Source organism: Diutina rugosa, assembly GCF_008704595.1.
Source record: "Diutina rugosa strain CBS 613 chromosome Unknown scaffold62_size109212, whole genome shotgun sequence".
Lineage (NCBI taxonomy): Eukaryota > Fungi > Ascomycota > Pichiomycetes > Serinales > Debaryomycetaceae > Diutina > Diutina rugosa.
In genome coordinates, this window is record NW_022995089.1 from 82605 (window position 1) to 109185 (window position 26581).

Below are 26581 nucleotides of genomic sequence, written 5' to 3' on the forward strand. Positions count from 1 at the left end.
TTATCGTCGACCCGACTATGTGCAGGAAAAGACCGAAATCTCCGCCAACTTAGGAGGAAAACCGTTGCCAAAACCCGCTAGGGGCATGCCTAGCCGTGGACCCTTGGCGTCCGCGGCGTTATCTTTCATCTCCCACTACTGAAATTGAGGGTTTTATACGAGTTTCGTCTAACCGCATACTTTGCTGCAGGCGACCACAAGAGCAAAATTAATAAAGCGCCGCACCTTATTCGGCGTATATATACCAAATAGACGGCCCGTCGATGAGCCCCCCTCATCATGGGCCAGCTCTCTCATCCCGGTAGTCACGCCGTCATCTGGTGCACCTACGGGTTCCTCCTCATCACCGGGTGCTTTCTCGCCTGGCGCTACGGGTCGAAGTCGCTGTTCCTCAGCAGCAACGGCACCCAGCGGGGCTTGCCCCTTGCCCTTAATTTCATCGCCAGTGCCATGGGGTGTGGTATATTGACGACCTACGCCCAGATCGCCAATGTCGCCGGGTTGCACGGGTTGTTGGTGTACACGATTTGCGGGGCCATCCCCATTTTAGGGTTCGCCGCTATCGGCCCGGTGATTCGCCGGCGGTGTCCCGACGGGTTTGTGTTGACGGAGTGGGTCCGCCACCGCTTCGGCGTGGTCACGGCGTTATACTTGTCGTTATTCACCTGTCTCACGATGTTCCTCTTCATGTTGGCCGAGCTCTCGGCGCTTAAGGGGGCCATCGAGACGCTCACGGGGCTCAACGCGTTGCCGATGGTGATCATCGAGTGTGTAGTGACGTCGATCTACACCGCTTATGGCGGTTTCAAAGTCAGTTTCATCACCGACAACTTCCAGGGGGCGTTGGTGATCATTTTGATCATCATCTGTGCCTGCGGTATGGGGTCGTATATTAAGATTGACACTCTGAAAGTGGGCCCTTCGGGCTTGCTTAAGGGTAATAAGCTTGGGTGGCAGTTGGTGTACATCTTATTTGTCGCCATCTTAACTAATGACTGTTTTATGTCCGGGTTCTGGTTGCGTACGTTTGCCCTGAGATCAAACAAAGATCTCTGGATCGGGTGTCTGATCGCTTCGGTGGTGGTGTTTGTCGTGTGTTCGTTGGTCGGGGTGCCGGGGATGCTTGCCGTGTGGCTGGGGGACTTGGAAGTGGGCGATGAAAACGGTTATAACGCCTTTTTCATCTTGCTCGAGAAGATGCCGACGTGGCTTGTGGCGTTCATCATCATCTTCATCGTCGCCCTCTCGACGATGACGTTTGACTCGTTGCAGTCGGCGTTTGTCTCCACCATCTCCAACGATATTTTCCGCAACCGGCTCAACATCTGGTACGTGCGTATCATTGTGGTGGTGATCATTGTCCCCATCGTGGTGTTGGCGTTGGTGGTTGCTGACGACATTCTCAAGATCTACTTGATTGCCGATCTCGTCAGTGCCTCCGTCATTCCCCTGGTATTCTTAGGGCTTAGCGACAGGTACTTCTACATGTTGAATGGTTTCGACGTCATGTTCGGCGGGCTTGGTGCCATTTTCTTTGTGTGGGTCTATGGTCTCTGCTACTACCACCTGGCCAGCGAAGGGGGTAAGCTTTTGTTGATGTGGAACGGTCTCTACAACTCGGAAGATTGGGGTCCCTTTGGCGCCTTCGCCATTGCCCCCGTCGGTGGCGTGATCTTGACGATCTTTAGTTGTTCAGTGAGATGTGCCATCGCCTGGATCCAGTCTCGTGTCACTGATAAACCATTCACTTTCCTCGAACGGCCTGAACCTAAGGAACCGGAATCGTCTCTGGAATCCTACGGTCTGATTGATGATGAAGAACACGTTTCGTTCCAAAATGACGTTATTTCGACCAAGAGCAAGTCTTAGGTGTTGATCACTTTTGACCACTGCCCTTTGTTCCTTCTTGAACTAATTTTCTTCATGGCATATTACGTCGTGTCCGGTACTTGGATAAACTGATAGATTTTTTAAACGGCGGTGTATCACTTTTCTTAATGTACAAAACTAATTTACACTAGTGACGGGTAGATGGTAGACTCACAGGTGTGCCGGTGGTTTGTGGCTTGGTATTTCTTCCCAATTTTCATTGTATTCATTAATCTCAACCCGTGAAAAACTGTCATAAACGTCTTTATTATTCATAAAAGGTGTCACAAAACTTTCAGATATTTAAATTCAAAGTTCCCTAGTGCTGCCTCAACAAAATTGGGGTACTGATTAATTTAAACTGCGCGAAGTCGGCAAAAATCTGCCTTCACGTCGCCGGACTTCTATTGCTTTTCAGCTTCGTTCTCCAACATGGGCGTGTGGTCTAGTGGTATGATACACCCTTAGGGTGGGTGTGGCCCTGGGTTCGATTCCCAGCTCGCCCCTTGTTTTTGACTTCAAAGTCTTTTTAGTTATTTCAAACCTTAACATCTGATAACTATTCTTTTTTTCTTTTGATTTGAGGTTTTCATTCATGCTGTCTCATTAAAGTATTTATAATGCATTGTTTTTGTGCTCGATCAAAAAAAAAACTCGATATTGCACTTTAGAACCCTGGCACGTCGGGTTTCGATTTCTTCAGTTTCTTTGTCTTCTTCAGCTTATCATCATTCAGCTTTCGTTTCTTCTTTGACTTTGAAGAGCTCTTCTTAGACACATCAGGCTTCTTATCAACTGTATGAGACGTAGACTCAGTGGGGAATGTCCGTGAGGTTCCTTCTTCCACTTTGACAGCTGTCCGAATCTCGCTCGATCCCGTTACCGGAGCGTATATATCGGCGTCATCATTGTATTGACTAAGGTGAGCTTGGAACTCATCGCCTTGTTCGTGTTTGGTAGTGGAGTTTTCATTATCACCGTCATCTTCTTCCGCTTTTCCGCGTTTGGTTCTGGAATACTTGATATCATCCTCTTCCTCTGATTCGTCGTCTTTATACTCTTCATCTTCTTCGTGCTCACCGTGGGCAGGGAAAGCATGACCTTTTTCGTCGCCAGACTCGTCCAGAAGATCCGATTTGTCCAACATGTCAAACACGCTCTGGTTGTAGGACTTAGTTTCCTCGAGTTCGGGTGGTTGGCGGAAGGACTCAATGAATTTATCGTCGATCTCGTTGGCGATAAAGTACTCGACGAGCAGGCCAAGTGCGAGGAGAGCCAGCTCGTCCATTTGGCGCTCTTTGAGCAAGTCCTGTTTGCCGATGTACTCGTGGAGCACTTCCAAGAGCTCCAGCGGCGGGAGCGGCGTGCCCTGCTCTGCCAACTCTTCGCGAGACATCACGGGTATTTGTAACTCCGGCTTCCATTCTCGGGCCAACACTTCGTCGGGTGAAAGCTTCCACTCGGGTTTGATATTGAATGTTTCGTGGAAGTCGGGCGCCTCGGCATTAAGGATAAACCTTACCGTTTTCTCGTCCTCTTCGACATTATGGTACGGCGACTTGACCGCCTTGTCGACATCGATATCGTACTTCGTCGCGAAGTGGCCTCGAGCGGCATTGTACACGTCCTTCTCGCCAAATCTGTATCGTAACCACATCGTTGGTGGCGTCGGTGGTGGCGTCGGTGGTGGTGTCGGTGGTGGTGTCGGTGGCGGGTGAAGAGGTGTAACTGTATAGATCGCAGTGAGATGACGTGATGTAGACCCAAAACACTAAAATAACTAAATAAAAAATGTATGCAACGCAGAACACAGATATTGGATCTGGTAGTAGAATAATTTGTTGTGAGAGTATGGTTCTGGTCGGTTGTTCCGTTATTTGACTGCACATAAGCGCATGTTTTGACGGGCTCATTTATTTATCTAGTACCCCACGGTGGACCACACATTACGAACACCCGCTATTGATGACCCGATTATCAAATGCTCTGCTTCAGGCAGCGCTCGAGCTCCACGAACAGAACCGACATCGACTCGAAGACATCGACCGCAAAAACGAACAGCGCAAATCGCTCATCCGATTAGCCACTCTCCAACTCATTGTCCAGAAAGTCTACGATGACGACGGCGTTGCTGAACTTAAGAAACAGGTGCTGACACATGAGATCACTGTGGGAAAGCTTAAGCAAGAGCACGCTGCCAACAATAAGCGCCAGGCGACCAGGATAGCCCAGCTCCAGAAGGAGAACCTCAAATTGAAGGATAAAGTGAAACAGTTGGAAAAAATGAGTGCTCCGAGAAGTATGCTCGGGAAGGATGCCCTCGATGCTGACTTTGGCGCGGGCGTCACCAAGCCGGCAAAGCTCCCGACGTTTGCCGTTAACGATAACGGTAGCGACTCGTTCCTTTCCGATAGCGATCTGGACGACTTGCTAACCCCCAGAAAACTGGGTTCGAGACGACCGCTGACATCGAGCGACGTCAGCACGCTGTCGGTTAAGCTCCGGCGGGCGGAAAAGTCCCACAGCGAAGAAGAATTCACCTCGGCCAACTCTACTTTAAACGTGACCAAGGCGAAGAAAGTACAGAAAATCAAGCTTAAACCGGTCGACGCCATCACCCGCAAGCGCCAGTTGGACGACGACGAGGTGCACAACTACGAGGACGAGCACTTCGACGTGCTGGACCCCAACATCACGTTGCCCAACACGCTGGTGCCGACGATTCTTACCCCCGTGGCCAAGCGGGTGCGGCGTAAGTTTGACGTCGGCTCCATTAAGAGCACCATCAACGAGTGAGAGAAACGAGTGATATGTATTATACTAATAGACGATACCAGGACGACTAGTCTAACAAGTTAGACCTTACCGGTGAGTCTCCAGCCGCGGCCGACGGGGGTATTGAATACTTCCACTACACCAGCCCCCAATGCATCGGCAAGGATCCAGTTTAGATCGTAGCCGTAAAACGGACGGTGGAAGTTCTTCAATTGGCACACACCAGCCCGGGTTCGCCCTTCATACTTGCTCCAAAGCGTATCCTCCAATAGTTCATGGAACTTATTGGACTGGAGAGTTTTCACGAGCCACGCCCGTCCTTGGTTAATCAACTTGAGGAAAGTGCCACACCCGGGGTAGGAGATGCTGTACTGATGGGTTTCGATCTCATTCAAATGGTTACTGGTGAGAGTGACGAAACCCAAGTTAACCAATTCATCTAGTTCAGCGGTATCAAAGTGTTCTGGACCCACAAATAGAGCCGTAGGGTTAGCTGTGAGAAACTGATTAAATTTCGACGCTGTGGGAGTGCGGTGTTCTTTCAAAAGGGCGTGGTAAGTCTCGGCTCGAGCCACCACTTCGACATTCTCAAACCCATAAGTGATTTTACCCGTATGGAATTTCTGGAGACTGCGGGAGATCACCGGTGCCGCATTCGTAATAATAAACTTTCGTAGTTGTCCCTGACGGATTAGTAGTTCAAGTTGTTTATCCACAAACGTAGGTCCCGCTTCAGAGAAGATCGAGTATAGTTGACCTACCGTCACCAATTCCGGGAGGGTGCGGCGGTAACTTAAAACTTTCGCTCCGTACTCAGTGCTGAGCCCTCGGAAATGGAAAAGAATATCTTCCCGAGTCTTTTGGTCGACAATTTTGCCCTTATGAGTCAACGGGTTGTGGTCAGCGTAGCGCGAGTGTAGCGTCGTCGTCTCGCTCCACTGGGTATCGAGAACGGTATTCACGGCGACCAACACACTGCCTCGTTGGAGCTGGTAGTCTAGTTGGACGTTGTAGTCTTTAACTTCGAGTCTTTGAGCGTGGGGACGTTTTGCTTCGGTAACACCAGTACTTCGCTTAGACGCCTTGATATAAGCTTGCTGGGTCGGGGTGAGCTTGCGGCGCTTGGCCGGCGTCCTTAGCAGCGACAGTTTTGCGGCGGAGTACTGTAAGGGCATGGTGATGGCATCGTGTGGCTCCAGAAGGAAATTTCGTGTGGCAAATTACGTCAACTGAACGGGTTATGTGCCCGTGGCCTAAGGGATGACCCAAGTATATGGGGACCTTTGATTCAAGTTATACTATGGCTTATTTCGATGAAATTTCTATGTACAGCGTATGGTAGGATGTAATTATTTGGAAGCAATGGTCAACTTCTTGGTCACCAGGTCCTGGTCGGCGGGGACGTTGATGGTCCAAGTGTACTCGCCCGCGGCCTCAATGGCTCCCTCGATGGTGACAGTGCCGTGGTTGACTCTGATCTGGTTTTCCGGGACGGCAATACCCGTGTATTTGACAATCACAGCAGCCAAATCGGCTCTGGTCACGGGGAGCTTGCCGGTGTGAGTGTAGTGGTCAGGGATCACTTTCAAGTCGGAAACGGAGTAGTCGAGGGCGGCATCGCTCGAAGACAGCTTCTGGAACTGGGCGCCACCGAAAACCGAGTCTTTCCGCTTCAGGGCCTTCTGTAAAAGCGCCCCTAAGTCTTCAAGAGTCGGTGCGGGTTTAGCGGTTTCGGTAGCGGTCTTCTTGACCGCTGACGGCTCAGCCACGTCTTCAGCAGCTTTGGTTTTGGTAACCACAGGTTTCACTTCCCGTTTGACCACGGGCAACGGCGGCTGTTGGCCTTTAACGATGTAGGCGGCGCGGTTGTTGAGCTGGAGGTAGTTGCGCATGTGGCCTCTCAGCACCCGCAACACCTCGCCCCGGACGCCCACCTGGGGGATGTCCTGGAGCAACTGGATTTCCACCGACGACAGCGCGTGTCTGACGAATGTCCGCAACATGGGGGTTGGTCTCGACGATCGATGGCAGCGATGAAAAATGCGACACCGGTGGAACGACTGTTGAGGGAGATTACCGTGAACAGAGGAAATTTAGAAGTAAAATTTAATCAAATATGGGTTATGATTGATAATTTATGGGTTAGTATCTTCGTTAATTACGTTTAGAGCGGAGGAGACCCTTTCTTAATCGGATTTGGTATGCCTTTTTCTACCACAATTTACACTGGTGCGAGTCGAACTAATGATCTGACAAATTTGCAATTTCTGAGAAACCACATGACTTCTTTTTATAACGTTTTGTCGCACCCATCTAGAAATTTCATTTTCCCTGCGTGAATGGCACTGACGAGATCCCTATTTTTTTCCCTTTCCAGGAACGTCGTCGTACGCCTCACTGTTTGTGTTTACATGTACCGATGTCAGTGACCCCCCCACATCGGGTAAACGATGGCTAAAGCTGGCATTTCATCAAATTACGCTACTTTTTGCTAAGTTAACGAGACCCATCCTGGTCCGCGATGAGATTATCTTATGCGATGTCGAGCCCTGCCCGCTCTAAAAATTGGACGACCGGCGCTGCCGATGGCCCGCCCAGGCAAATTAGTGATTTACTGGCCAGCCTATGCAGTACGCAACAATGGGACCGGTCGGCTAAAACAATAAGCTAGCGAAGGGGGCACCCCAGCGGGCTGGATGAGGCAAAATTCGTTCACAAGGGGACTCCAGTGGCAAATTTTCTAATTATGCGACGTGTACCAAGATGTAAAGGGGGCATGCAAACAACATTAAAAATAGAGAAATACCCTTTTGCCAATGCCAGGGGGAGGTCAGAGGCGGTAGTATAGGGCATCGGGTATGGGAGATGGCACCTCATCCCTCTCATGTCTCACCCCCCCCTCTAGACGTGGCCGTACGCCCTGAGAAATTGGTCCATTCTGCACGTAGTGACGCCTTATAGTTTGAAAGGGGGACCTCGATCTTACGCTGCCGGTACCATTTCTTTTCCTCCCATACCGGAAGCGATGAGGCGATCGCCGCTGGTCTTCGCCAGTGGTCGTTTGCGATTAATCCCGCACCGTCGGGGAAGAGACGGTCGCGCGTCGGCATACAGGTGGGATTTCTGGTTGCGTACGTTCACTGCAGCGATGGAGGTCATCGCACCGGGAACAACGAGCCGGCGAGGGTAGCTCCACACGAGCCCGTTTAGATTTCCATTTGCGAAACGTGAAATAAACTATTGATTCTACGTTTAAATTAAAGTGTAGATTTCTTTCACTGTAGCCGTGGGTTGTGGGGAATACATGGCGTTCCATGTAGACTGTGGGTTAAAGCAGACACATATTATTATTAGTAGCCAATTTCCAGTGACGCTAAGTGAAAGCGGCATTAAGTGCGTTTGAGACAAAAGGGGGAGGCATCTCCTACGGGAAGGCTGGAACCACTGAAGGGGAAAAAATTTGATCGTGTTGCCATCTCGGTTTTTGACCATCAAGCCAGCACCATGTATTATTTATTTATTCCCAAGGTGGGGTGGTTGCTAGGCAAACCCCCCCGGGTAGCTCTGGCCACCCACAGGGCGCGGGATCTTGCTCGGCTTGCTGGGTGATCGGCTGCGCTGCTGGGGCCTCAATAAGGCACGCCTGGCCCGATGAGGAAGGAGACCAACATCGTAAACACACGTAGGGCTCGTGCAGGGTGCCATCGCCTTAATTGCGGGGGCCCTGCCACACGCAGTCACTGCCGCGTGCCTTCCAATAAGCACCCACCAAAATGACAATAAAACTTTTATTTTATTTCTAATAATTGGTGGCTGTTAGCTTAGTCACTGAAGCGGCTTTTCTGGGGTAACCCTTGCGGTTTTGTGGTGTTTCCATCCAGCCACCTCGCCATAACACTGGCAGTTGGTCTGTGACGTCATTGGCCCCCTTAGCCAAGGCGCCTGCCGACAGCGAAGCTCTAGTGCGCGTACTAGATTTAGTTGGAAGGGCAGGTGGCAGAGCATTGTTGGGCCGATCGCAGGCGACACCACCACCACCACCAAACACACACCTCCCTAGCCTAAAACCGTAACAGTAATGTCGCTCTCTGGTTTCTCCGTTGTCTCCGTGGGGGCCGACTTGGTGGGATCGGTAGCCATTAGCAACGCGTGACCGCGGTGACGTTGACTACCGTTCTCGTATATCCAGGGGAGGCCTAGGTTGCCTCGTCAAGTAAACATCCAGCAATACCGAAGGAGATCTATGCACGCGGGGTTAAGCGTTGACATGGCATCTGCCGCGATTTAGGCAGTGTCGCTGTCGGGGGCTATACGAGAACGGCAGTGGACCCCTTCCTCTAGGGGGATAAATGACCAAAAGGTCAGGACAAAACGTTCGTCGCCCCTGGCGAAGGGGCCCATGCCTGGCGTCCCAGAAAAGAAATCCGGGGGCGAAAATTTTTTCTTTCTCTACTGTCTATAGGGGGGTAGCGTATGGTTGCTTAAACGTGGTCGCCGGCGATGACGAGCAACTCGAGGTGGGCTTTGTTGTTTGGGGGATGACGTGGCCGTCTCCGTTGCTGTAGCTGCCGTTGGTGGGGGCTTGGAAATGCGGTTTGGCGATGGCGGGTCTTGCAGGTGGCCATGGCAACAATAGAAAAAATGCCGGGCATCGTACAGGATGGGAAAATAATATCGCGGTGCAGGGTGGGTGGTCGAGGGGGCGTGATGCGTTGTCTGCACGGTTTACCATCGTGCAGCGTAGCTTAGCCTAATGAGGTTATTGTTGTTCGCCGGTGTCATTCCAGCTAGCCCAACTATAAATAGGAGGGTTGATCCCTGTTGATTCGAATCAATCAATCACTCACATTGATTCGCTTGTGCTTTCACTAGCACCGGCCTCAGCCTGTCCTTCATCAGCGGTGGTGGCTTTATCTCAGTGGGCTGACACCTTCACTGGTCCGTTGGTCCAAGCGTATGTTTGGATTCTGAGATGAGGCGAATACACTGGCTGCTGGTGGTGGTGGTGGCATGAGGACGCTTTGGTGGAGAAGGCCCGTTGAAACACTTCACGGACGTTTTTCGATTTTTACTCCTTCGGTTCCCATCGACATTTGTCGGCTTTTTCGCTGCATTCACCCTACATACTCTCGCGACTATTGCGTGAGTAAGCCCTTTCACAGGCGAGCGACTATTGCTCCATTTCTTATGGACATTGTCCTACTTTTTACCAGCCACATTAATGGCACGATTTTCGGTTTCATCCTTTATTTTAAAATATTTCGATATTCCAAAGAAAAAAAATTTTACAAACTCCTGAAGTTCCTTCTTTAAGGCTACGACGGAGCAAGCTGTTCGGTTTTTCAAAAACGTTTCGGTTTTTCAACACTTATTCGCCGGTTTGTGGCCCCTTCTTTATAAGCGCTGGCCCTGCCCCACCATTGAGTTCATACCAGGGTTTTGGTACCCTCCGCGGCCTAAGTGTCGTTTGCATTTACCTTAATGATGTGTATTATAGCATGACAAATCAAATATAATTATCTCATGACCACCAACTGTAGACAGAGATATCTCCTATCCCAATGCTTTTTTTTTCACCCAAAGACAATACTCTGCTTTCATCACCAGCAAGCGGGTAATGGTGCATGAAAGCTTGACCTTTAAATTCTAATACGTACAAATGATCTCCCGCGACCGGAAGCCCCGGCTTCCACTTACGCGGCGAAAGTGTCGGAGCTGGCGTGGTCCATGGTGGTTAGAGCAAACTTGCTCCATGCTTTTAGGTGGGATGATGGCTTGGGTCGTTTTGTTACTGACACTATGGCTACTGAATAGTAAATCCAGGGGTTTATCTGCCTACATATGGTCGGTGGCACCACCGGGTTACCGTCAATTGCAGGAGGTAGCGGCATAATCATCTCGGCCCACATGAGATGGGGTGGCGATAGACCGGTCCAGACTGATTTAGGGGGTATTGTCGCCGATGTCTGGGATCTAGGATCGCTTTTGTACGCTCCTATTCTCTTTTAGTACGTGTAGGGGCCACGCCAGAAACTATACTAATCCGATCATAATAAAAAAATTGCTAACGAGAAATTTGGGTGCAAAAGACCTTTGTCGTGGGTCTAGAATTCGCTTTGCGTGTGCGTGGTGGGCGAACGTAGTCCATAGAGGGGCTCTGGTGATCGATGACGTCAAGTGCATTCGCTAACTTATGCACTCAATAAAACATCCTACTTCGAGGCCAGCGGGGAACAGAAGGTAGCTATTGATAACATCATAAATCACAAAATAAAACCTTTATGATTGACTTAACCAATGTATACTACAATTTTCGAAACTTAGACCAGAAAACCGGTACTCAATTTAATTATTGTAAATTTCCCATGAGCCATTGCTAGGTCGCACGGGTCGCACCTATATTGTTTCTCACGCCACCGACCCTCGCTCCCACACCATTTCCAAGCCATGGCGATAACGGATATCCTCAATAGCCTCTTTGGCCGCGACCAGCAGGAACCGTCGCCGGAGGTGCCTGGATCATACATACGGCTTGAAGAAGACCGTCCCGAGCCGACATTTCTACGGCGCCCGTCTAAAGTGGTCACCGCGATTAACTTCGTCGTGATTAAAGCCATGGCCATCATCATGCAACTCGTCTCGCGGGTGATGGCGGTGGTGCTCAATTTGATCCATTTCCCCGACGCCCAGCTGCTGCGGGACTCGTTAAGCTATACCCAATTGCTCGACCCTATTGATAAAGTGAATAAGTTTGTGCGCGGGCTAGAGGACCATTTGCCTAACGATGCCGACCGGTCACAGCTCCCCCCGTTCTTTGAAGGACTGTGTTCTCAAGCGTTTTATATGGCTACCCGTCGAGCCAAGTTTTTGTTCGTGTATTTGACTAACGACGAAAACGAACACGCGCTGTCGATATTCCATCAAATTGTCCTCAATCCTGACTTCCGCAGGTTGTTTACCAACCCTAATATCCTCATATGGGGCGGCGACCTTACTAATCCTGAAGCTTACCAATTAGCTAATTCTTTGGGAGTGACGAAGTTTCCGTTTTTGGGTCTCTTATGTTTGACTAGATCGACAAAGATGACACCTATGGGTCCCGTGAAAACGCTGCCGACAATCTCGTTGGTGCTGAAGATTCAAGGCGGTCTCACTCCACAAACTAATGCCTCGGCTCTCATTCAGACGAAATTTGTTACTACGCTAGCCAAGTACCTGGAGGAGCTTGGAGTAATGAGACTGGAGCTTATGGAAAAGTACCAGCACGAGTTGATGATGCGGCAAATGAAACTGCGCTATGAAGAACTGTTACAACGCGATAAGCTTAAGAAGATCCACCGTCAACGCAAACAGGATGAGGACCAGTGGCTTCGGTATCAGGCTACTCATAAGTTTGCCACCCCCGATCAGACTCAAGGAGCACGGGTGGCATTCAAGTTCAACGACGGTAGTCGCCGTCAAATCAATATCGATGGCAACCGCAAGGTGGAGGACTTGTACATATACGTTGAGCTTTGGAACCGCGGGTTTTTGGGTGACGATGGTCCCTCGACGCTGCTGGATCTTTCCGAGCTGGAGTTTAACCAAAAGTACGCCAACTTCCACATGCAGTATACGTTCTCATTGGCTCTGGCGTCGCCTCCTCGCCAGAAGTTGGACGATGTGAGGGATCAACAGATTAATAGCATCCTGGCGGTGTACCCGAGCGGGCTCTTGGTGGTACAGCAACACGACGATGCGTAAGTAAATAGCGTATCAACACTTTACAACTAATATTATTTGAGTAGGGATAATTGCCTTGCCTATTCTGCTTGTCATCATTTTGCAACCACCCCTAGAACGACGTCAATGTCAACGAAAAAAGGTTGCTAAGTAAATGAGATTAAGTTTCCGAGAGTCAAAATTACGAGTAGTTCTATTAAAAGCTCTGAGTTAGATGTTAGCAAGCTTTTATGTAATCCTCTGACGCTCTCAAGACAGTTCTTCTATGATTTTGGTAGGCAACTCAATCAGTCTATTAGAGTAGCCCATCTACAATTATTGATGTCCATTATTCTCGTTTCATTAGTACTATTTACAAGTTTAGTCGACTTCTTCGACGGAGGGACCTTCAGCTCCAGCGGAGCCAGCAGCGCCAGCCGAGGCATCAGCACCAGGCATACCTCCAGCAGCGCCACCGTAGACCTTAGACATGATGGGGTTGGCCACCAGTTCTAATTCCTTTTGACGGTCGGCGTATTCTTCCTTGGTGGCAGCTTGAGCACCGTCCAACCATGAGATCGTCTCATCAATGGCCTTCTCAAGAGTCAGCTTGTCGCCAGCATCAATCTTGTCCTTCAAGTCACCGTTGATGGAGTTCTTCAACGAGTAGGCGTAGGATTCAAGACCGTTCTTAGCGCCAACTCTGGCGGCCTCGGCTTCGTCTTCTTCCTTATACTTCTCAGCTTCAGCAACCATACGTTCGATTTCTTCTTGAGAGAGTCTACCTTTGTCGTTGGTAATGGTAATCTTTTGAGTCTTACCAGTTCCCTTTTCCAAGGCAGAGACGTTCAAGATCCCGTTGGCGTCCAAGTCAAAAGTGACTTCAATTTGAGGCACACCTCTAGGAGCAGGAGGGATCCCCGACAATTCAAACTTACCAAGCAAGTTGTTGTCCTTGGTCTTAGTTCTTTCACCTTCAAACACTTGGATCAACACACCGGGTTGGTTGTCGGCGTAAGTGGAGAAGGTTTCCGTCTTCTTGGTCGGAATAGTGGAGTTTCTCGGGATCAAAGTGGTCATGATACCACCGGCAGTCTCGATACCGAGGGATAAGGGGGCGACATCCAACAACAACAAGTCTTGAGTCAGCGACGAGGTGTCACCGGTCAAGATGGCGGCTTGCACAGCGGCACCGTAGGCCACAGCTTCATCGGGGTTGATCGACTTGTTGGGTTCCTTACCGTTAAAGTAGTCAGACACCAACTTCTGGATCTTCGGGATTCTGGTGGAACCACCAACAAGAACGATTTCGTTCACTTGCGACTTGTCGATCTTAGCATCCTTCAACACCTTTTCCACGGGGTCCATAGTGGCTCTGAACAAGTCACCACACAATTCTTCGAATCTGGCTCTGGTGATCGAGGTGTAGAAGTCGATACCTTCATATAACGAGTCAATTTCAATCGAGGTTTGTGCCGACGACGACAAGGTTCTCTTGGCGCGTTCACAGGCGGTTCTCAATCTTCTCAAGGCTCTCTGGTTGCCGGTGATGTCCTTACCAGTCTTGCGCTTGAATTCTTGGATGAAGTGGTTGACCAAGCGGTTGTCAAAGTCTTCACCACCCAAGTGAGTGTCACCAGCGGTGGCTTTAACTTCAAAGATACCGTCTTCAATAGCCAAAAGCGATACATCAAAAGTACCACCACCAAGGTCAAAGATCAACACGTTCTGTTCACCCTTGGTGTTGCCCTTCTTGTCCAAACCGTAGGCAATGGCAGCAGCCGTAGGTTCATTAATGATTCTTAAGACATTGAGACCAGCAATGAGACCAGCGTCTTTAGTAGCTTGTCTTTGAGAGTCATTGAAGTAGGCAGGCACAGTGACCACAGCGTCAGTCACTTTAGAACCGATAAACGCTTCAGCAGTCTCCTTCATCTTCCCCAATACCATTGAGGAGATTTCTTCAGGAGAAAACACTTTGGTTTCACCCTTATATTCAACTTGGATAGCGGGTTTACCCAGCTTGTCGACCACCTTAAACGGGAAGTGCTTCATATCATTCTGAACCTCAGGGTCATTAAACTTGCGACCAATTAACCGTTTAGCATCAAATACGGTATTAGCCGGGTTCATCGCCGCCTGGTTCTTAGCAGCATCACCAATCAATCTCTCAGTATCGGTGAACGCCACAAACGAAGGGGTGGTTCTGTTCCCTTGGTCATTGGCAATAATGTCACATCTGTCGTTGGCGAAGCGAGCCACACACGAGTAGGTCGTTCCCAAGTCAATACCAACAGCTTTGCTCATGATTATTTGTTGAGTTAATGGTTGCTGAGGGGAGGGCAGTGGTGGTTATATAGTTGAAGTCATGGAAGGTTATCGAAGGCTAGGGAAATGGAACCCCATGGAAGGTTTCCATCGAAGAAGCTGGTGGAATCTCAATAGAATCTTATGGAAACAGTCGATGATATCGAAAAGGATACAGCTAGGTGAACCTATCGATAGTCAACAATGACATAACGGCTTATGATAGACCTCCGCAAATTGAGTTACGGTTGAGACTCAGTTGTGGACTCGCGCGCTCTAGATGATGTCGTGATTAATATACATGATAAAATAGTTGGAAAAAGCGTCTACTTGGTCACCTTGTTCTTGTTCTTGTTCTTCTTCTTCTTCTCACGTTTTCTAAGCCCCACCATGCCGTTTTTCAACACTTGCACGTAGTCGCCCCAGAACTGTTCCAACTGGCTCGTCTCCACCACCGTCAGCAATTTCGTCAGCTTGTCCTTGCGCTCCTTGCCATTCATCTGTACCCGTACGAGAATGGGGTAGGTGGTGACGTTGACGGGGGCGAGGGGTTCCATCTCCAGCGTCACCACGTTTGACGGGAGGTCGGCGAGGTGGCCCGGAGTCTCGACGTCCAGCACGAGCCGTTTCTGCGTGACGTACACCGAGTTCTTGCCGTCGTTGGCCGCAAGCAACTTGCCGACCTCGGCGAGGAACTCGTGGTTAGCTAATCGGGTCATAAACGTTGGGATCCCGGTGGCTCTCTTTCACTATGGTGGTCTCTACCTCAATCGCACCATGTCTTTTTCTGATGTAAGTCACGTGACTGACCAAAATTGGTATCTACTCACAAAATACTATAGACTCAGGCACGGCGGCGTGGACGCGGAGGTGGACCATATCTCGGTGAGCGTAGTACGGTTGGGGCCATCGGCGCAAAAATTGCATGTACACTCGGGTGAGCCGATCGTCGTTGCGGCGGGCCACCACCGCCACCAATTCCTTATAAAACACACGTTCCCATTCCGCCAGTGGGGTGGTGGTGATTTGATCACACGCGGCTTCAATGGCGTGGATGGGAGTAGTTTCATCTTTGATTAGTTCGACAAGATGGTGTTCGGCAGTAGTACAGTCTTGCTTCAACATCTCCATCAATTGGCGCTTGAACCGATAAATTTCAGCATCACTGATCCCTGCCATCTGGTAGTATTCATTAATGTGGCGGTACATCTCCATCGGCGTCTTGGGAGGTGTAGGGTAAGTAGTCACAAGCAGTTGCGACGTAGACGGAGGCGGTGGCGGCGGCGGCGTCTCCGGAAGAAGCTCCACCGTAATTCCACCATGACGGTGGTTGTTAACATTTACCTTTTCCTGAGGGGGTTCTTGGTAATTAGTATAGCTTGACTTTGGAGTCAACGGCGTTTGAATCTGTTCCAACATCGTTGGTTGTGGAGACTGAGCCATCAGTGGCTGTACTGGTTGTACCGGTTGTACTGGTGGTACTGGTTGTCTCATAGAATGCAATCTGGGGTCGGTAGGCACGCGTCCATCAGCGTGAGACAGACGCGTTTGATCCTGGTAGTGACGAGCCTGTCCGTTAAATAAACAGGCTACCTTTCTTTCCACACACCGTTGACAGGGGGCCCAGGGCTTTTCCACTGCCGTACACCGTCTTTTCAGCCTTTTGCACGCGTCACACCGAGCTGCCGCCATAATTGTGGTAGTGGTGAATTGATTGTTTTGATGGCCATTTTATAGCCAGCCAGCCGCCACCTGAGACACCTCCTTCGACTGTTTGGTACCTGTTTCACCGCGAGTATTGATGTTTAGGATGATTGTGAGCCCGGGACAATATCAATCGCATTTTGAACGCGACCTAAACGCGCTATGACCTTCCCCCAGCTCTCAGCATGGCAAGCCAAAAAAAAAACCCGATAAGCACGTGCCGCACCCCTTTATTCCTAGAGATAGCCAGCTCCCTCTTCAAAACAACAATATTCTGTCTGGCACTCACCAATAACCGCTCCTTTAATTTGAAAGGATATCCCCATTCAGTTTCATATTGTCGCTGAGGCTTTTTTTCCGGAAAATACCGAGTGTCTCACTATATCCACTAATACGGGGTTGGTTCAATTTTTCCCTTTAGCGACCTTCCAAAGGCTTACAAAACTCCCCACCACTGAGGAGTGTACCTACTGTGTGTTTCAGCCTTTTGACCATGCACACACGGGAGAGAGTGACGGCGCTCGTCGTCGGGGTGCTCGTGCTGTTGGCGGCGGGCACCGTCTATTGCTACGGGGTGTACCTGCCCCAGTTGATGGCGCATCTTGGTTTAACGGCTCTGGACCTGGCTACCATTGGTCTCGCGACTAATCTAGGGCTGGGGTGTGGTGGTCTCCCCGGTGGATTTGTCATTGATCATTTTGGCCCGCAAAAAGCGATAATATTGGCGGCGGGCGGTATCTTTGGTGGTTACCTTTTGGTGTACTATTTCTATAGCCACGTCATTGCTACCGTGTTAGGGATATGTGTGGCGATGGCTGCCGTTGGTTTTGGTTCCATTACCTCCTATTTCTCGTGTTTGAAAGCCGCCCAGGCCAATTTCCCTCGTCATCGCGGTGCTGCTGGTGCTCTACCAGTATCTGCCTATGGTCTTTCTGCCACGGTATTTTCCGCTATTGCGACGTTATGGTTTGATAATGATACCGGCGGTCTCCTTAAGTTCTTTGCCTGTTTCTGTGGCGCCATCACCTTAATTGGTCTGGCGTTTGTCCACGTCTACCTCGACCAAGAAGACGAGGATACCCTTGGTCAGCCCTCCGCTGCTACCACTACATCGCACCCCAATGAGGCTGGTACCTATTGGGCTCTCGATAGTGCCCCCGTGCTGGAGACGAGTACGTTGGCTGACCAGGAACAACAAGCTCCTAAGAAACACTCGCATAACCCGATTGAGGTGGTTAAGAGACGGTTAACGAATAAACTCTATTTGACCCATTTCTTAACGGTGTCTCTCGCCGCGGGGATTGGCCAGATGTACATTTATTCCGTCGGTTATATCGTCCAGGCCCAGGCGTGGTACGATGACGACGCCACCGATGTCCACAAGATCCAGGCATTACAAGTGCTGATCATTTCAATCTCATCGTTTTTGGGTCGGGTTATCGCTGGATTTGCCAGTGATCAGCTCCATAAACGCCACTACCTGAGACTATGGATGTCGGTGCTTATGTGCGGTACTTTAGCCCTGGGCCAGTTAGTGACATATACCAATGTCGCTGACGAGTACTGGCTTAGCGTGGGACTGGCGTTAACTGGGGTAAGTTATGGCCTTGCTTTCGGGACTTATCCAGCAGTGATTGCTGACCAATTTGGTACTCGCACATTCTCCATCACCTGGGGTCTCACCTGTGTTGGTCCGTTTATTACCCTTGTCATCTTGAATAAGTACTTTGGGTGGATCTACGATGCCCATGCTGTCGATGGCATTTGTCGTTTAGGTAACGCCTGCTACCAACCAGTATTCGGCGTCAGTTTTGCCCTTTGCTTTGTGATGTTGGCCGTGGTGGGCTACGTCATCTGGTGGCGCCGTCCCAAGACCAACTTGAACTAAACCTTGTATGATTATGAAACTTATAGACAATAAAATCACGAACTATTAGGATTGAACGGAATAAGGGTGTACGATAATGAAAGATAGGCAATGACAAATCACTAAATCACTGAAATCAATACGTTCCAACAGTATCAAGTATCTATCATCGTGTTCTGAGAGTACTTCTATTGAAGCTTGTATACTTACTATCTCAATTAACATGAGAAGCAACTTGTAGACTAATTTTATCAAATGATTACTAAATTCAATTCGTGATGTTGGTCATTATCATTAAATAATCTAGTTATTAAGACGCAACGCTTGGGTGCGGCACATTAAGAGGCTGACATCGTCGTCATCGTGGGCGAAGGCCTCAGCAATCATTTGTGGTGGTGGAATCTTTTTATCCAGCAACGGGTCGAGCGTTTTCGGTGGTACTGGTGGCGGTACTCCGTTTGTAGTGGTATCAGCTCGATTAGGATAGTAACGATTCTTTGGTGCTGGCCCATGGTGAATACCCTTGATCTTCACCGGTCCCGGTGCAGCAGAGGGAGCAGGAGCAGGGGCATTTGTAAGAGGAGCCGTAGAAGTAGCAGAAGGACCAGGAGCAAATACAGCAGCAACAGCGGAAACTGGAGCAGCAGGAGCAGCAATAGGAGCAGGAGCAGTCGTCTGCCTTTCAGAACTGAATTGTCCTGAGAAGCGGTTGCGAATTATATTGACAAGTCCACCTCCCAGAGACAGCTTTTTAAACGCGGTACCCATCAGCTTAAACCCTCCTGCCAGCTTGAACCCCCCGTTAGCCTCTCTCTGAGCTCGCGCCTCCGCTTCCGCTTCTGCCTGACTCTTCATTGGAGCTGGAGATTGAGGTTGACGTGGAGCTGGTTGAGCCTGTTTTGATTGAACTGGTGGCTTCACTGGTTGTTGTTGCGCTTCCATTCGTTGTTCTTGAGCGTGAGCTAACGCCTGGCCGTGAGCTTTCGCCTGTGCTTGTGCTTGGAACTGCTGAGCTTTAGTTTGAGTTTGGGCGGCAGCGTGGGCTTGGGCTTGTCCTCTCGCTTGAGCCTGGGCCTGAGCTTGAGCACGGGCAATTGCCTCCACCTGAGCCTGAGCCGCTCGAAGGTCTCCATCAACTGGCAGTAGGGGGAACTCCTCTTCTTCTTCAATCATCAGCGTACGTTTCGGAGCAGGGACGAGCTTAGCGAAAATACTCTTCCGTTGGGCTGGAGGCTGTTGTTGCTGTTGTTGTTGCTGTTGTTTGCCGCCTTTATAGAAGTCATTATACGACGACTTGGGAGGAGCAGTAGCGGCTTCAGGAGCAGTGGCGTCAGTGGTGATAACCGCTGGGGGAGGTGATTCATCGGTAATCTCCTCAGGTTGACTTTTCCTTTGCGCCATTTGTGCCTTTTGTACCACCTGAGGCAGTTGCATCAGCGAGACTTCCAGTCCCAGTTCGCTATGACGGCGAGCATAATGTACTGGTGGAGGATTAGGGTCAAACCGTACTTGTTGGCGTTGCTTTAATGCGACCACGGGTGATTCCAGTAACTGGGAAGTTGGTGCATGTTTCAGTACCCTCACTTGGATCGATGGCTGTTGTGGTGGTTCAGGAATTGGAGGTAAGTCTCTATCCACGGTCACGGGAGCACTCACTGACCGGATCAGATTATCCGACAGGTTGACGTATTTGTCCAAAATATTCTCTAACGTATCCATACCGTTTCGTTTAAGGAATTGTTCCACCAGTTCACGCTTGGGGTCTAACCGCAGTTTAGGTTTCAACGGTTCATCTTCCTCGTCAGAGTTGTAGGTGTAATCGTAATCAGGCTCGTAGGGCTGACGGTACTGTTGAGTTTGAGGTTGACGACTTGCTGGCCCAAGCATCAGGTCCAGAAGGTGACGTCTCTGTTCGGTACTACCATCGTCATCACCCAGTGGAGGTTTGAACGAGTACACTGCTGGCTCTCTAACCGGTGCCGTTTGCTGTTGATACTCTTGAATATACTCAAGCGGAGCCGGCAATTGATCAAACGGTACTTCATCTCTCGGGTTTGGTTCTCCTTCCTCTGGTATTGGTGCCTCTTTAGGAATGGCCATACGTTTATATTCGTGAGGTTGATGAGGGAGATTCACATCCGGCAGCGGGGGACAAGTGAGCATCTCCGCAAGTTCACGAGGTTCAGGCACGTGGGGGTGCTGGGGTGGAGCAGGAGGTGTTGGCTCACCTGAGATTTGAGGAGTCTCCAAAGTAGGGTACTGACCAGAAGCAGCAGCGAGGTCGTGAGCCGTAGGCGGTAGCGGTTGGTAAACGTGAGGCGGTTGAGGCGGTTCAGCGGGATTAGGGATATAAGTAAGATGACTTGGTTGAAGCATTGGCTGGGGCATGGACTGAGTTGACGGGAACTGAGGCATCGAGCGTGACTGGGGCATACCCTGAGGCATAGCCTGCTGGGCCTGACGTTCAAGTTGGACCTGGTAATATAACCGAGCCCCATGATAGTCAAATGCTTCAGGAGACTGGGGATACTGTTCATTAACCACGTGATCTTGGTAGTATTCGGGCAGCAGCACCAGCCGTTGTTGAGGCGATGACGGTTTCGGCACATTGACCATTGACCGTTGTGTTGCTGGAGGGGGCAGGACCATCAGGCGGACGCGATAAGGGGTACGCGAAGGCAGGTTACCGAAACCACGTTTATAGCTATCGTCATCGCGTAGTTCCGGTGGGGGGCCTTGTGGGGGTTGGAACAGTATAGTGGAGGTGGCTACCAGATGCAGGCGAGCCACCCCTACCTCTTTAACGTCTTCCCGTACTTCCTCTTCAATGGCTTCCTCCTCAACGGTTTCGTTATCGACAGTTTCCTCTTCAGCAGTGTCCTCTTCATGAATATGACGTAATGCCAGGGGTACTTGTAATCGTCTCCTGCCGTGAGTATCCACTGATGGCAGATAGGCCAGTTCTTGACACAGATCAGCATACCCCTGATAATACTGGTAGTAGTTGATATACAGCGTCAACAGCGGCTGGTAGCCATTAATTGAGGACAGGCCTCGAAGCAGGTACTGGTCACCGCCACCGCCAATCCACGGACCGAGGGACAGACCATTAAAATGGCCCCTTAAAGAAGCATCATACAGGTCCAGTATCAGGGCCGGATAGAGATAATTATCGGGATAATAATAATCCTGAGGCATTTGAGAGTCGTAGGCAGGCAGCCGGTTTAATTCGGGGACCGCCAGGAGCTCATTTGGCGGCAATTTCTCGTGGTATGGTGGATCAATGGCAATCACTGGTGCCTCAATGGGGGATTGCCTCGGAGGACTCCAGCTGGGGTTATCGTCAACGGAGTCACGGTCGTCGTTCAGAAACGGCTTCAGGGGGAAGAAATGGTGGGGTTTGTGTGGATGGGTGGTGTTGTTGTCAATGGGGCCATGGCGGTGTTTTTTCCATAACAACGGCATGGCGGTATCAGCATAGGTTTCAGCACACGTTTCACCGCTGGTTTCACCTGGTGTTTCACTTATACGACCGGTGGCTGGTTGAGCCGTCGTCGTCGGCAACCGACTAGGTGCAGGAGCCGCCGTGCGCACTGGCGGCGATGCCAGCGCGATTGCGTGCGGCGCCCCTTGCTGACACCTGCACCGACACTGCGGCGGGAGCCCGAGGGGGGCGACGGGCGCTGGCGTCTGGGTGAAGTGGCGCTTATCGATAAATGTGGCCAAGTCGACGGCCGCCAGCGTCGGTCGATTCACCGGCAGTTTTGGTAGTTGGGGCAAAGCTTTTTCGGCCGGTTTGGCTGGTTTCACTTTTTCCGTCACTTCCGGCGCCGGGGGTGTCGTCAGTGGTTCCGGTGAAACTCGATACCCCTGGTCCCCATGTTTCAATTTGTTCAATGGTACTGATTCCGGCATCGACACCACTCGTGGTTTCAGGTTACCATAGTGTTGAGTCTGGATCTTCTCCATCACGGGGGTCATTCTCGCGAGATCGGCTGGCTGTAAATGGCCGGGGCGGAACTGCTCGGCGGCCCGGTCCAACGCCAGGTCGCAGCGGAACACTGGGAGGGGACTGGGACAGTCCATCGCGTTTTAGAGGTTGTTTCACAATACGTTTGAAAAACTTCTGCGATGAGGTGTTGTTTTAATTAAATTTGATTTCGGGTCACACTTCACGTTCAGTGCAAAGATGGCTGGCTCTACACATTGTGAGTAGTACCCGGGCACCGTAACCAGCGACAATAATTACTATGAAAAATTATATATAACGAAACAATGGCATTTGAATTGGAACTCCTTGGCACCTGATAATTGTCGGTAACCAGGACGATATGGTGGCTTATTTAGTTCCCAGGAAAAGGGGGCAACGGGTGGGGGGGTGGTGGATTTTCGCAGCACTGATGTTTATCTAGCGAGTCGCACAAACATCAGTGCTGCAAAAATCGACCACTACCAGTGTTGATGGAGATACGCCTTAAAGTATGGCACGGCAGCATCAATCTCGAAGTGTGGTATCACGACCAAGTGGCGTTGATCTGTGGCAAGCGTCAGGGCTATTTAGGTAGCTATTTACCCCAATTGCAGCACTATTTTGGCCTCGACGAAACCACGAGTGTTTGGCTTGAGACCGATTACGGCGACCTGTGGCCGTTGGCGTGGCATATTCCGATCGGAACGTTATATGACAGCTACGGCGAGCTTCTGGCCGACCACCAGTGGCGGCTACGACTCCAAACGGGCGAGTTACCCCTGACTCTATTACCACTAATGTATGGGCCAGATTACCATAAAAACCTCCGAGAATACCTATTTGCTCAGCTTAAACAGGCGTGTATGGTGGTTAACGGGTCGACAAAGGCGGTGATGCAGCTATCTACGCACAATCTGGACCAAATCTGGCGTGCTATATTAGCCACCGATTGGAACGATTATTGGCTGGTGATCAATCAGGTGTTGGTGCCAACCACCACCAAAGTTCCGGTAAAGGTGTATCGAGGCACTCAGGTGAGTCTCAAAGTGGTTAATGGTGGGAATTTAGTGGGGAATGTCCTTGATGAGGGGGCCATAGTGCAGGGGATATCTCTACCACCAACGATGACCATGGCTGAAGTGTGGTTTCATTTTAAAGGGGTGGATGGTTTTATCCATGTGGTGGACCATCTCCAGCCATTGAAGCTCCTATCGCCCGAACCAGACCCTAACAATGTGGATTAATTGACAAATTGCAATGAAGTCAATCTTAATTTCAATTAGGATCGGCATATTAAGACTAGTGGTTTCCAATTTGAAATGAGATCAACAGGTATCAGACTGAGTCTACGACAGATGAGCTACTCTTCATTACCAAACAGACGCTTCTGTTTGGTTCTAGCATCAACGCCCAAGCGTCTGTCGGTCTGAAACCATGTGACAAAAACTATTGCAATTCAAGCCCATTCCAGTCTAGAACGTACAGTCTAGACCGTACGGAAATTTCAATAAATTATTTGCCGTGCCGACGGTGGTGGCCCCCCCCTCCCCCGCGCGCGCGACTTCATCTCCGCAATTAGCTTCGCCGACGGTTTTTCACCAGAAGCCGCGGTCACCAAAAATCTGGGGTAGAGCTCCCCACGATTAAACAGCTAATAATCAGCCCACAATGAAAGCATAGAATATAGCGACTAGCAATCCATCAAAATAAATAATAATTACACTCGAGTAGACATTAACATTTGAAAATCCAAAACGTTTTAAAATCCAAAACATACTGATCATATACTAGCTCTCCTCTGGTCCCTTTGTGGACTGTGGTCGTTTGCGCGCCCCGCTTAGGCCTCGGTCCGTCGACCCTCCCCCCCCACTTCCACTATATAAGAGCGCGCGCACCCTCTCCATAGAGTAACCGTCTTATTCCTATCAAAATGGCACGCTTGGGACAACTGTGGGTGGAGCAGCTGGTGTGGAAGCCCGATCTTTTCAAAGGGAAGGTGGTGTTCGTCACTGGCGGCGCCGGCACCATCTGTAAAGTGCAAACGGAGGCGCTTGTGTTGTTAGGGGCCGACGCCGCCATTGTCGGGCGTAACCAGGAGAAAACCGATGCTGCTGCTGCTGAATTAGCTCAATTGCGCCCCGGGGCACGGGTGATCTCGTGTGCTAATACCGATGTCCGCAAAGTGGAGCTGATCAAAGCCGCCGTCGACAAAACGGTGGCGCAGTTGGGGCGCATCGATTTCGTCATTGCCGGCGCTGCGGGTAACTTCTTATCCGATTTCAACCACTTGTCATCCAACGCTTTTAAGCTGGTGGTCGACATCGACTTGTTGGGGTCGTATAACACCGTCAAGGCGTGCTTCGACCAGTTGCGGAAGAACAAAGGCGCGATCATTTTCGTGTCGGCCACCCTCCACTACTACGGGGTCCCGTTTCAGATCCACGTGGGAGCGGCTAAGGCCGGGGTCGATGCTCTTTCGCAAGCGTTAGCCGTGGAATTGGGCCCGTTGGGGATCCGGTCTAATTGTATTGCCCCCGGTGGCATCGCTGAGACCGAGGGGTTGCTGCGGCTCGTGCCTGACTTGGACGCCTACATCGCCCGAATCCCGTTGCAGCGGTTGGGGCTGACCCAGGACATCGCCGAGGCCACGGTGTACTTGTTCTCCGACGCCGCCTCCTACGTCACCGGCACGGTGCAGGTGGTCGACGGCGCCGCCTGGCACATGGGCACCTCGATGGGCAACACCTACCCCGTCCAGATCATCAATCGCAACCTGGAACCAGGGACGAAATTGTAGGCTTTATATGAATGTAATGACACCAAGGGTTTAGTGTAGACCACAATTCATACGGACTCGGTCTACGATATATTCTATAGTCCCATCCCGAGCTTGAGTGAGATGTAGTACAAGCTACCAATCACTATTAGGTCAGAGACAGAAGAAATAGGGATGGCATCGGTTACCCCGTGGTGGAGTTAGAGTCGATTGTCGACAAGGTGGTGGGCATTGGCCACGACCCGTTTAGTCGAGCTATTTGCGGCTTCAGGTAAGGCCCAATTTGCAAGCTAAAGAGCCACCCAGTGGCGAGGGTACAAAGAGCTGGCCGGGAAGAAACCGCTATTCACGGTAATCCCGTAATATTTGCCCTTCAAAAGCGTCTTTAATAGCCCCAACATGCACACACCTTGGGCCGCCAAATAGGTTGAGCCGATTAAGGGCCACGGAGCCGATCAACTACAACAATTACTCCCGATACCATTAGGTTCTCTTGGCGAACGACTTGTCACTCGATAACAACACCGCGTCCAAGGCGGAGAGCCTAGAGATAAAAGGGTTTAGCGTATGTTTGGTGCTAGTACCGGTGTTGCTAGAACCATTTTGTAGCAGTATACGTTGCATTAAGCGTTGCTGCTAGAACCAAACATGAACCATTAGTTGGTTCTGGCAACAAAGCTTTTTTTTTTTATGAACTTGCATTAGTATTCCGCCTCCTCTGGGACTAGCACAGTCTCTTAGTCTTGGAAAAACCCTGAAAAACCCTGAGAAACCCTGAGAAACCCTGGAAAACCCTGAAGAATCCTGAGAAACCCGCTAGAACCAATTAGTAGCAGTATACGTTGCATTGGTGGCAGTTGGTGGGCTGTGACCAATCCCCCCACATCAACCATTAGTTAGTTCTGGCAACAACGCTTCGCCTCCTCTAAGTCCAGCACAGTCTCTTGGTCTTGGTAAGCGTGTGCTTGGTTCTATCATGGGCCCTTCGTCCGGTGATATTATCTTTAGTTTTTCACTGATATCTAACTCAAAAGTTTTTTTCTTCCCACAAACTTGCATTGGTAACCTTACATACGCCTTAGAGGATCTCAAGTATTTGTAAAGCTTTCGCTCTTGATACCATGCGATCTGAGAAAGCCAACAACGGCGAAACATTTCAGACTCGCAATGGCCTCCACCTTCAGTAACCTTTTTCGGATTCGCGACATTTTTTTGGTGGTTTGACCGAGTGGTTAAGCGCCGTAAAGCAGTAAACAAGGACGGGTGTTCAAATCTCACAAACTGAACACTGCTTAATACCTTCCGCAGGGTGGGAGTTTACGGGCAAGTTGGGAGTCTACGGGCAAGTTGGTAGCCATCAGGCAGGGTAGTCGCCTCTTTTATTTATATTTTCATGAACTTGCATTAGTACCTATCTATCGTCTGTAAAAATGACCTATAACCTTCACCTAAGGTCGACTAGGAAAGAACATCAATCTTGATACCCGCGACTCGCGGGAGTTACACCTGGTCCCGGTCAGGCTTTTGCCTTGTTGGGCTGTAGACAGCTGAAGGGCGTTCAACGCCTCCTCCCGATTTGATGGTATCATCCCCTTCTTTAGTTCCTCGGCCT

General features: G+C 50.2%; 13 protein-coding genes across 13 annotated transcripts; 6 read left to right on the forward strand and 7 right to left on the reverse strand. All coding sequences in view use genetic code 12, as the record gives it.

Moving 5' to 3' along the window:
* Window positions 1-279: 279 nt before the first annotated feature.
* DIURU_001313 (uncharacterized protein) lies at window positions 280-1869 on the forward strand (the record flags this gene model as incomplete). The annotated part of the gene is made up of 1 exon (XM_034153843.1): window positions 280-1869. One exon carries the CDS (start codon window positions 280-282, stop codon window positions 1867-1869), a length of 1590 nt encoding a protein of 529 aa, XP_034013917.1.
* Window positions 1870-2536: 667 nt separating this feature from the next.
* On the reverse strand, window positions 2537-3526 carry DIURU_001314 (uncharacterized protein; the record flags this gene model as incomplete). The annotated part of the gene is made up of 1 exon (XM_034153844.1): window positions 2537-3526. The coding sequence occupies one exon, from the start codon at window positions 3524-3526 to the stop codon at window positions 2537-2539; it is 990 nt and encodes a 329-aa protein (XP_034013918.1).
* Window positions 3527-3834: 308 nt separating this feature from the next.
* Window positions 3835-4665, forward strand: DIURU_001315 (uncharacterized protein; the record flags this gene model as incomplete). The annotated part of the gene is made up of 1 exon (XM_034153845.1): window positions 3835-4665. The coding sequence occupies one exon, from the start codon at window positions 3835-3837 to the stop codon at window positions 4663-4665; it is 831 nt and encodes a 276-aa protein (XP_034013919.1).
* A 59-nt stretch (window positions 4666-4724) lies between these two features.
* On the reverse strand, window positions 4725-5819 carry DIURU_001316 (uncharacterized protein; the record flags this gene model as incomplete). The annotated part of the gene is made up of 1 exon (XM_034153846.1): window positions 4725-5819. The coding sequence occupies one exon, from the start codon at window positions 5817-5819 to the stop codon at window positions 4725-4727; it is 1095 nt and encodes a 364-aa protein (XP_034013920.1).
* A 174-nt stretch (window positions 5820-5993) lies between these two features.
* DIURU_001317 (mitochondrial 54S ribosomal protein MRPL50) lies at window positions 5994-6647 on the reverse strand (the record flags this gene model as incomplete). The annotated part of the gene is made up of 1 exon (XM_034153847.1): window positions 5994-6647. The coding sequence occupies one exon, from the start codon at window positions 6645-6647 to the stop codon at window positions 5994-5996; it is 654 nt and encodes a 217-aa protein (XP_034013921.1).
* A 4444-nt stretch (window positions 6648-11091) lies between these two features.
* DIURU_001318 (uncharacterized protein) lies at window positions 11092-12387 on the forward strand (the record flags this gene model as incomplete). The annotated part of the gene is made up of 1 exon (XM_034153848.1): window positions 11092-12387. One exon carries the CDS (start codon window positions 11092-11094, stop codon window positions 12385-12387), a length of 1296 nt encoding a protein of 431 aa, XP_034013922.1.
* A 339-nt stretch (window positions 12388-12726) lies between these two features.
* On the reverse strand, window positions 12727-14652 carry DIURU_001319 (uncharacterized protein; the record flags this gene model as incomplete). Its single annotated transcript, XM_034153849.1, has 1 exon — window positions 12727-14652. One exon carries the CDS (start codon window positions 14650-14652, stop codon window positions 12727-12729), a length of 1926 nt encoding a protein of 641 aa, XP_034013923.1.
* Window positions 14653-14978: 326 nt separating this feature from the next.
* DIURU_001320 (RNA-binding signal recognition particle subunit) lies at window positions 14979-15371 on the reverse strand (the record flags this gene model as incomplete). The annotated part of the gene is made up of 1 exon (XM_034153851.1): window positions 14979-15371. The coding sequence occupies one exon, from the start codon at window positions 15369-15371 to the stop codon at window positions 14979-14981; it is 393 nt and encodes a 130-aa protein (XP_034013924.1).
* A 103-nt stretch (window positions 15372-15474) lies between these two features.
* DIURU_001321 (uncharacterized protein) lies at window positions 15475-16095 on the reverse strand (the record flags this gene model as incomplete). The annotated part of the gene is made up of 1 exon (XM_034153852.1): window positions 15475-16095. One exon carries the CDS (start codon window positions 16093-16095, stop codon window positions 15475-15477), a length of 621 nt encoding a protein of 206 aa, XP_034013925.1.
* Window positions 16096-16849: 754 nt separating this feature from the next.
* On the forward strand, window positions 16850-18244 carry DIURU_001322 (uncharacterized protein; the record flags this gene model as incomplete). Its single annotated transcript, XM_034153853.1, has 1 exon — window positions 16850-18244. The coding sequence occupies one exon, from the start codon at window positions 16850-16852 to the stop codon at window positions 18242-18244; it is 1395 nt and encodes a 464-aa protein (XP_034013926.1).
* Window positions 18245-18526: 282 nt separating this feature from the next.
* DIURU_001323 (uncharacterized protein) lies at window positions 18527-22309 on the reverse strand (the record flags this gene model as incomplete). The annotated part of the gene is made up of 1 exon (XM_034153854.1): window positions 18527-22309. The coding sequence occupies one exon, from the start codon at window positions 22307-22309 to the stop codon at window positions 18527-18529; it is 3783 nt and encodes a 1260-aa protein (XP_034013927.1).
* Window positions 22310-22684: 375 nt separating this feature from the next.
* On the forward strand, window positions 22685-23437 carry DIURU_001324 (uncharacterized protein; the record flags this gene model as incomplete). The annotated part of the gene is made up of 1 exon (XM_034153855.1): window positions 22685-23437. One exon carries the CDS (start codon window positions 22685-22687, stop codon window positions 23435-23437), a length of 753 nt encoding a protein of 250 aa, XP_034013928.1.
* Window positions 23438-24123: 686 nt separating this feature from the next.
* DIURU_001325 (SDR family oxidoreductase) lies at window positions 24124-24990 on the forward strand (the record flags this gene model as incomplete). Its single annotated transcript, XM_034153856.1, has 1 exon — window positions 24124-24990. One exon carries the CDS (start codon window positions 24124-24126, stop codon window positions 24988-24990), a length of 867 nt encoding a protein of 288 aa, XP_034013929.1.
* Between the last annotated feature and the right edge of the window lie 1591 nt (window positions 24991-26581).